At 46.2% G+C, this 10,145-nt stretch overlaps 1 protein-coding gene across 1 annotated transcript in view; it reads right to left on the bottom strand.

The window, feature by feature from the left end:
* Positions 1-115: 115 nt before the first annotated feature.
* LOC122554088 (guanine nucleotide exchange factor VAV3-like) overlaps positions 116-10,145 on the bottom strand; it is an 85,558-nt gene continuing 75,528 nt past the window's right edge. The window contains exons 7-12 of the mRNA XM_043698540.1: positions 6,850-6,953; positions 5,369-5,441; positions 3,521-3,616; positions 2,140-2,208; positions 390-476; positions 116-285 (exon numbers count right to left, since the gene is read on the bottom strand). Coding sequence (XP_043554475.1) covers positions 196-285; positions 390-476; positions 2,140-2,208; positions 3,521-3,616; positions 5,369-5,441; positions 6,850-6,953 — 519 coding nt within the window. The 3' untranslated portion in view covers positions 116-195. The remainder of the gene's footprint in view (positions 286-389; positions 477-2,139; positions 2,209-3,520; positions 3,617-5,368; positions 5,442-6,849; positions 6,954-10,145) is intronic.

Consider the following 10,145-nt stretch of genomic DNA (forward strand, 5'->3'; position numbering starts at 1 on the left):
CTCTCTCACACACACACACTCTCTCTCTCGCACACACACACACACAAGTTTTACAGTCAATCTGAAACCATTCCGAGTATGTATCTTGTTGAAACGCTGTGCAATAATCAGTATTGCACACTCCTGCTGCTCGGTCCTGTACTGCACTCTGCTGGTTGTAAATCTGCAAGACAGAGTTACTGAGGATTCACTAACTCACCGATCCTGTCGCGTGCGTTTGTCCAGGGTCATTAGCCGCATCTCCCCATCCACCTTGGGCCTTCCGAACTTTGTGAGAGGCTGGTTCTGAAACACAGAGATAGTCACTCACCAAGTGCACAGTCCACCTCAAGCACAATAATCCATCCTTGCAAAATGTTTCATTTGCACAGCTCGATTGGAAAACTTACCAGGTTATCAATACAGTGCTGGAACTGATTAATTTCTCGTAGGCACTCATTATCGCGTTTCACTTCGTTGACATATTGAGCTAAGTCCTACAGAGAAAAATCAATTAATCCACTCAATTAGCTGAGGAATATCCAATAGAGTGAACACTGGGACTGTGTGACCAGTCCAGGAGTGTGAAAGTGGTCTGAGAGGTTGTAACTGGATTGTAACATGCATTGAGATTGGGGCTAGGATTGGGAATGGGATTGTGTGTGGCCAGTCTATAATTTGTGGGTGAAAGTGAGGACTGCAGATGCTGGAGGTTAGAGCAGAGAGTGTGGTGCTGGAAAAGCACAGCAGGTCAGGCAGTATCCGAGCAGCAGGATGCTTCCCTCCCCTCCCCATACATTAACCCGGTCCCAAGCCTCCAACTCGGCACCGCTCTCTTGACCTGTCCATTACCTTTCCCACCTGTCAGCTCCACCTTCCTCTCTGACCTATCAACTTCCTCCTTACCTTCATCCACCTATTGCACTCTCAACTACCTTCCCCCCAGCTCCACCCCCCCCCTCCCATTTATTGCTCAGCCTCCACCCCCACCCATAAGCCTCATTCCTGATGAAGGGCTTTTGCCCGAAACGTCGATTCTCCTGCTCCTCGGATGCTGCCTGACCTGCTGTGCTTTTCCAGCACCACACTCTTGACTCAGTCCTTGCAGAACAGTGATCCAATCAAGCTGGTATCAGATCAGAGAACTCCTTGCTGTTACTGGAATAAAATGTTATACCAAGGTGATTCATGGCAGGTGGAGTTAATTTTGAAAGCCCTTAGCTTGTTTTTAGATTTGAAAAATCAAGGATTGATTTTTGATTTAGAAAAGTCAGAAAATAAAACTATGACAAGAGTTTGGAGGAGAGCGGATGAGGGTCAGTTAGTCCCTTTCCCAGCAAGGAGCGCTCTCTTGCCCCCCCTCCCCAGAGCAGCTGAGACTAAGTTACTCCAGTAGAAATGTTACATTTGTGCAACTTTCAGACCAGGAAAGTTTTGGTAGAAATCTGTATGTTATTAGAAGTTGAGAAAGTATAAACTCTTAACTTTGTGAATGTTTGTGTAAAAATACTCCACAATTCACAGGATAGAGACCGGGCAGAATCAGTTAAAAGATTTGATATTGAGTTGTAATATTTGGCATTTGAATTGCTGAGAAGTGATGACTTTGGGGAACAGGGCAAAACTTTGTTTAGCTGGCTATTTTAAGATTTTTCTAGTTGTGTTTTATATCTGAATCACTTGGTTCCTTTTTTCTGTTTGCTTTCGTCTATTGTTTAATACATTTCTGCTTTGCTGTTAAAGAAACCCTGCAGCTTCATGTGACTATGCTTCAGTGAATCACCATTACATTAACTACAAGAAAAAGTCATGATCTATCAAGCTGGATTTCATTCTGTGATCTGTATTGTCCAGAAGTACTATCACCTGGGATCAAAGTACGATTCTGTCATAAACTACAGTAGCTGTTAAGACAAAGGTTCTCAGTGGTTCACCTTTTAATTGTTAACTGAACATACCCTCAGACCCAGTTCAGTAATTTAGCCCCATTTAGGTACATCTCCTCTGCAGTGTCTCCAAGGTCCTGACCTTGTTTGGGATGTGTAACGATCAGCACTGGGAACAACATGACTGCTGAGGATTCACCAGTGTTTCTCTATGACCCGACAGCTTTAATCTTGGAAACTCAGTCTGAACCCAGTGCTTTGGGCCTGTGCCTACCTTCATCGCGTCCAGCGCCAATCGTAAATTTGCCTTCTCCTGGCCATCAGTTGTTTGTTTCATGAGCTCCTGTGAAACCACAGAAAAGTCTGACTCAAACAATTACTCGATAACATCTGACACTGGCTGTATAAACCCTGACAGTCCCTCACCAGGAAACAGTGAATGTTGGAGTTTATTAACTAGGAGCAGGAATAGGCCATTTAGTCCCTCAATTTACAAATACTAGCCCATGGCCAATGATGCCCCCATCCCATGAGTGAACAAAAACAAAACCAACAGTAATGGTTGTGCTCCTTGTAATACCCACCCAACAGGAGGAAATAACTCCCCCCCCCGACCCCCATCTCCCCCCATGGGGCAGAAAGGGACGAGATGGACATTGGCCTGCCTGATATTCAGCTCCCTACCTGTTATAGGAAGAGGATCCTGACCCGCAGCACCCCAAGGGGCTGACTGACTGTGCCCAAGCCCCTGGGCTAGTCTGGGATAGGATTGGGACTGTCTGCAAAACTTCAGTGGGATGAATGGCCTCTCTCTGTAATGTTATAGCTGTGTGGGACAGACAGCAAAGCTGGCAATGCCAATCAGACTCTGTGGACTGACATCTTTAAGTCACCTCTTGGAAGGAAAGACTTCCCTTTCTATAGCACCTACTGTAATCTCAGGACACCCTGCACTGTTTCACAGCGTGTGAGATACTTCCCTGAAATACTGACAAAAGGAGACATGAACTTCAAACTTATTGTCTGGCACTTGACCAGGATGAGGAGCAAGGAATTCATCCTGAAAAGGAATTCAGGAGTCATCCTGTACTAGAAAGGTTTACTGTTTCTCTCTTTGCAAACGCTGCACAACCTGCCGAGCATTTCCAGCACTTTCCGTGTCGGTTTCAGATTTTCAGCATGTGCAGCACTTTACTTTTCTTGGAGATAGAAGTTCCTTTGGCCCATATAGACAGGGCCTTAAGCATTCAGTGCATAACTGTTCGAACATGCAACCGTGTGAACCTGAGTGAACACTTTAAATTGGTTTCTGGTGTAACTCTTAGCGCAGTCTGGGTTATTTAGTAAATGCTGTTCAATAGCAAAACCAATTCTAATGTTGGAAATGATCATACTTTTCTGAAATAAACTCACTGTAATGTTGAAAGACAACAACAAACATACACGGTGCCCGAGACAACAGATTTACATACGGACTGCGTGCAGGCCAATGGAGACTGACCCCATGGAGATGAGAATCATTCTGGTTACTATTGCAGAAATCCAGAAAGAGTAAGTCTCTGACCATCACTGCATCAAAAAGAATCTGCTGTTTATTACCAGCAGGGAAGCCCAGGAACAATCATGTGGTTTAGGAGATGGAGGGGAAAGGTCACCTGAAGGAGGAGGTGGTACTTGAGGACCCGTTGCATTGGCACAACCAGGAGATCTCTCAACGTGAACTTCCCATTGTTCGCTCGATTGGAACACTCCTAAAGAACAAAAACAACAACAACTTGGATAGATGTAGCACCTTGAATGCAGTAAAACACCCCAATGAGCTACAGACACGTATGGTTCAGAGTCTCCTCATGAGGCATTAGGGACAGGTGACAGGAGGCAAGTTCTAAGAAACTTGGTAAAGGGTGAGGGTCACGGAGGGAATCCCAGAGCTCTGGGCCCACGCAGCTGAAGACATGCCCACCAATGTTGGGGCGACAGAGATCGGGGAGGGGGGTGTAAGAGGTTGGAATTGGAGATCCCGGGGGCAGGGAATAGATGCAGGTGATTTATAACCCCTCATGGGACCAGCAGCAGAGGGAGTAAAACTAGGGGGTCGAGGAGGTGGCATAGAGAGGAACACAGCGTGTTTGTACAAGGCAGGAAAATCCAGGCCAGGATTCCCTGGAAGGCAAAAGAGCCTGATCGGAAACAGAACCAGGAAAAGTGGGGCTTTTGGTAACCCTCAGGTGATAACCCATTGGGAAGCCAGGCTACAGATATAAACCACAAAGGAGAGAGGATAGGAAAAGAAGCTGGCAGCTGAGATAGGAGATTGTCTGGGAAAATAAACAAACTGTAAGAAATGCAAAAGGAGGCAAGAGGTCAATTAGGGATCACGTGGAGGCAGGGACCAAGCTGAGTGACTGAACAAACACTCGGCATTAGTCTTTCCCAGAAACAGAAATGGTGATAAAAGGCAGCTCGTTGAGATACTATTGGGGTAATATTGAAGAGGGAAAGGTTTTAGATGGACTGACCATATATAAAGTGGGCAAGAACCCAGGACCAGATGAGATGTATCTAAAGAAACTGAAGGAAATGAGAGTCATGTTTCAGTTTTTATTTGCCTCAGGGACAGTGACAGAGGGAGAGAACTGCAAACATGATCCCTTTATTAAGATAAGCCCCACAATTATACACCAATCAGCTTAACCTCAGTGGCAGGAAAGGTAGGAGACTGATGCTATGTTGAAATGCTCAGCGAGCTAGTCCAGATACAATGGACCGAATGGCCACCTTCTGCACGGGACCAATTCTGTTGTTCTGCAAAACATTGAGAAATGATCATCCAGTGCAAAATTAATAACCAGCTGATCAAAGATGGATGAAGGGAAACCAGCGTCATGGCCACATCAGCACGGAGTTCTGATGGAGCGACAGGGAGGCTTGGTGAACTTAATGAGCAGTTCACTCTGTGGGAGAGTGTGGTGGCAGCTTCGATTGGAGCTGATCAGAGGGAATTGATCATTATCTGATATGATTGGTAGGGTATGGGAAAAGCAGGAGACAGAGGGACTCGCTTTGCTGTTCATGCAAAGGGCTAGCACAGACACTGTTGGCCCAATAGCCTTCGCTGTGCTGGAAACCGCCTGTGAGTTCATTGTCAGGTTGGAGATGACTAGTAGAGGGATGGGGGAAGAGGACATGGAGCATTTGGGAAATCATGCTGTTCCTACATCAAGGCACGAGCCTGGGGCCTGTCAGATGGAGCAGAAATTCCCAGGGAGTGCCATTCCTGAGGATGGAATGTTGAAATCGGAAGAGGTCAAACCCTGGAGCCTGTCCCTTCAGGGCAGTAAGTTCCTGAACTGTGTGATACTGTGAGGCTGAAAGGTAGGAATCGTTTATTCTAGCACTGAGCGATTTAAGATGCTGAACAGTCCAGAGTATTAATATATTCATATCACTGCAAACCTTCCCCCAAAACTTTAAACTAATAAACAGAAACACCAGTTAATTACCTCCAACTTCAGCCGGAGATCTGGTCTCGATTTGCTGATTTCATCCAAACACTTGATCGCATTCTCCACCTGACTGCAATAATCACCATAGACCAGTAACCTGGGGGTGGATGTCAGGGGGAGCTGCAGAGAAAGAAGGTTGGGGAAGATGGTGAGGTGAGGATAGGTGGAGACTGGTAGAGGGTACAACCTGGGTGGTCAAAGGGAGAGGTGATGGAGAGGGGGTGGGAGTGTAAGAGAGAGAGAGTGCAAGTTGAGAATGAGACAGTGAGGGTGTGAGAGAGCGAGACAGTGGGACAGTGAGAGAAGGTGACAGTGAGAGAGAGGAGGGAAGAGAGAGAGATAGAGTGAATGTGTGTGTGAGAGAGAGAGAGAGTGCCAAAATGTGAGACGGTATGAAAATTAGAGATGATGGGAGAGAGAGTGAGTGAAAGACAGAAAGTGAATGTGAGAGAGAGAGAGAAAGTGAGTCTCCATTTAGCACTCAGCTTCCTATACATCTGGAGATCCATCTGAAGCTCTCAGGAAAATGCCAACTGCCCAAATGACTCCGAGATACTGAGGCTTCCTGCTCAGATGGATCGGACATCATTTCGAGTGCTGAAGCAGCTGAGTCCCAGATTTGACAGCTCTGGGTCTCTCATTGCTGCTGTCACTTCCACAATGTTTATTTACAGAGATGGCGAGTGCTTGCAGTTTCAGCTGTTAAAACTTCAAAGATCTGCATGACTAAGATTTTTATTGGTGTATAATAAAATGAGTTTTTTTAAGCAAGTGGAAAGTAATAAAAAAATGGTTGTTTTATTTTTAAATCAGCTCCATTCTGGATTCTGTTTGCAAGTGTATTTGTACACAAATTGGAACAACACAATTCAGGATAAGATGAAGGGGCTATTCATAAGGACAAAAAACGTTCATAGGGTCAGGTCGGTAAAATTACATCCCTCGAGGTGATCATGTTGGTATGTTGGGCATTGGTAAATCAGAGACCCTGTGTACAGTGTGTATGGGAATATAGACAAGGATGGACTCGAGCCTACTCTGGAGGGCACGGGTTTGGGTCAGGGTCAGATCTGGGCACAAGGAGCATGAAGTTCACCTTTGCAACTTCAACATTTAGAGGTTCATTCCCCCCAGATTTATAATCCTGGGGCATGGGGGGTGGGGGGGTCAGCCATGGCCAGGGGTTCGGAATGTCCTGCTTTGGCCTGGAAAATTCATACCTTTCACTGGCCCTCGCAAAATTCAAAAAGCCCGGGAATGGGATCAGGAATCTGGGAGCCAAGTCCTAGCCACCATTCCCACAGTCACTCTGGCTCCAGGGAAACCTGGACCAAAGGGTCGCTTTAGTCAAGAGGGAGAGGAGAATACAAGGAGGAACTTCCAAATCTGTCATCATCAATTAACACGGGGCTGGGGTCAAACAAGGCTGGGTTAACACAAACACCTCAGGAGGAGACAGACTTGGACAATTCAGTTACCTTTCCTTGTAGTTGATGAAGATTTGATAAAGATTCTGATCATTCTTCGACATGATGACATTTTTTAGATCTTCATTCAAGTCTCTGTGAACTTTAACTAAAGCCTGGGACACAATTGGGAAGAGAGTGGCCAGCAATCAGCAACTTCAATGAAAAATTCAAGTACTTACTTTCTGAACACTTTATATATGTTTCTGTATGCTCAAATCATATACTTTTTATAACCTCTTTATAATTTCTGAATACTTAATCATATTAAGAGGGAAGAGATTGCTGCGCCTTTGGCAATGACCTTTGTGTCCTCATTGCTAGAAGATTGGAGGTTGGCAACTGTTACTTCCTTGTTCAAGAAAGGAAATACGATAATCCTGGGAATTACAGACCAGTCGGTCTCATGTCAGTGGTGGGCGAAGTATTGTAGAGGATTCTGAGAGACAGGATTTCTGATAACTTGGAAAACCATAGTTGATTAGAGATGTTGTGGTTCTGTTCGCCGAGCTGGGAATTTGTGTTGCAGACGTTTCGTCGCCTGTCTAGGTGACATCCTCAGCCTTCTGCTTCACAGGAGGCTCCCAAGCCCTGAGGATGTCACCTAGACAGGAGACGAAACGTCTGCAACACAAATTCCCAGCTCGGCGAACAGAACCACAACAACAAGCACCAGAGCTACAAATCTTCTCACAGACTTTGAATACCTACGGGCGAGAGACACTAAGACAAGCCAGGAAATGGGAATCCTGTGCCAACCGCCTAAGCGCCACATTTGATTAGAGATAGTTAGCATGGCTTTGTGAGGGGCAGGCCATGCCTCACAAACCTGATTGAATTCTTTGAGGATGTGACAAAACACATTGATGAAGGTAGAGCAGTATCGATCCCTGTGGAACACCACTGGTCACTGAGCTCCAAGGCTGAATACTTACCATCTACTTCACCCTCTGTCTTCTGTGGGCCAGCCAAGTCTGTATCCAGACAGCCAGATTTCCCTGTATCCCATGCCTCCTTACTTTCTGAATGAGCCTACCATGGGGAACCTTCTCAAACATTTTGCTAAAATCCATATACACCACACCCACTGCTCTACCTTCATCAATGTGTTTTGTCACATCCTCAAAGAATTCAATCAGGTTTGTGAGGCATGGCCTGCCCCTCACAAAGCCATGCTAACTATCTCTAATCAAATGTGGCGCTTAGGCGGTTGGCACAGGATTCCCATTTCCTGGCTTGTCTTAGTGTCTCTCGCCCAGAGGTATTCAAAGTCTGTGAGAAGATTTGTGGCTCTGGTGTTCGTTGTTGTGGTTCTGTTCGCCGAGCTGGGAATTTGTGTTGCAGACGTTTCGTCCCCTGTCTAGGTGCCATCCTCAGCCTTCTGCTTCACAGGAGGCTCCCAAGCCCTGAGGATGTCACCTAGACAGGAGACGAAACGTCTGCAACACAAATTCCCAGCTCGGCGAACAGAACCACAACAACGAACACCAGAGCCACAAATCTTCTCACAGACTTTGAATACCTCTGGGCGAGAGACACTAAGACAAGCCAGGAAATGGGAATCCTGTGCCAACCGCCTAAGCGCCACATTTGATTAGAGATAGTTAGCATGGCTTTGTGAGGGGCAGGCCATGCCTCACAAACCTGATTGAATTCTTTGAGGATGTGACAAAACACATTGATGAAGGTAGAGCAGTGGGTGTGGTGTATATGGATTTTAGCAAAATGTTTGAGAAGGTTCCCCATGGTAGGCTCATTCAGAAAGTAAGGAGGCATGGGATACAGGGAAATCTGGCTGTCTGGATACAGACTTGGCTGGCCCACAGAAGACAGAGGGTGAAGTAGATGGTAAGTATTCAGCCTTGGAGCTCAGTGACCAGTGGTGTTCCACAGGGATCGATTCTGGGACCTCTGCTCTTTGTGATTTTTATACATGACTTGGATGAGGAAGTGGAAGGGTGAGTTAGTAAGTTTGCCGATGACATGAAGGTTGGAGGAGTTGTGAATAGTGTGGAGGGCTGTTGTAGGCTGCAATGGGACATTGACAGGATGCAGAGCTGGGCTGAGAAGTGGCAGATGGAGTTTAACCTGAAAAAGGGTGAAGTGATTCACTTTGGAAGGTCGATTTTGACTGAAGAATAAAGACAAGATTCTTGGCAGTGTGGAGGAACAGAGGGATCTTGCGGTCTATGTCCATAGATCCCTTAAAGTTGCCACCCAAGTTGACAGGGTTGTTAAGTATGTAATCAAGATTAGAGTGGTGCTGGAAAAACACAGCAGGTCAGGCAGCATCCAAGAAACAGGAAAATTGATGTTTCGGGCAGGAGCCCTTCATCAGGCATGAGGCCAACACATGCTTGAAACGTCAATGGCCTCATGCCTGATGAAGGGCTTTTTCCCAAAATGTCTATTTTCCTGCTCCTCGGATGCTGCCTGACCTGCTGTGCTTTTCCAGCACCACTCTAATCTCCAGCATCTGCAGTACCCACTGCTGCCTTGCTAAGTATGTAGGTGAGTTGGCTTTCATTAGCAGGGAGATTGAGTTTAAGAGCAGTGAGGTTATGCTGCAGCTCTGCAGGGCCCTGGTTAGATCACACTTGGAATATTGTGTTCAGTTCTGTTTGCCTCATTATAGGAAGGATGTGGAAGCTTTAGAGAGGGTGCAGAGGAGATGTACCAGGATGCAGCCCGGACTGGAGGGTGTGTCTTATGAAGAAAAGATGAGGGAGCTAGGGCTTATCTCATTGGAGTGAAGAAGGATGAGAGGTGACTTGATAGAGGTGTACAAGATGTTGAGAGGCATAGATAGTGTGGATTGCCAGAGACTTTTTCCCAGGGTAGAAATGGCTATCAGGAGGGGAGGTAATTTTAATGTGATTGGAGGTAGGTTTAGGGGAGATGTCAGGGGTAGGTTCTTTACACACAGAGTGCTGTGTGTGTTGAATGCACTGCTGGTGGTGGGAGTAGGGTCAGAGACATTAGAACATAGAACATAGAACAATACAGCACAGAACAGGCCCTTCGGCCCACGAACATTTGTCCTAGCTTAAGTACCCATCCATGTACCTATCCAATTGCCGCTTAAAGTTCGCCAATGATTCTGACTCTGCCACTCCCACAGGCAGCGCATTCCATGCCCCCATCACTCTCTGGGTAAAGAACCTACCCCCTATACCTTCCACCCTTCACCTTAAATTTATATCCCCTTGTAACACTCTGTTGTACCCGGGGAAAAAGTTTTTGATTGTCTACTCTATCTATTCCCCTGATCATCTTATAAACCTCTATCAAGTCACCCCTCATCCTTC

The sequence above is a fragment of the Chiloscyllium plagiosum genome, chromosome 11 (genome assembly GCF_004010195.1).
Source record: "Chiloscyllium plagiosum isolate BGI_BamShark_2017 chromosome 11, ASM401019v2, whole genome shotgun sequence".
Classification (NCBI taxonomy): Eukaryota; Metazoa; Chordata; class Chondrichthyes; order Orectolobiformes; family Hemiscylliidae; genus Chiloscyllium; species Chiloscyllium plagiosum.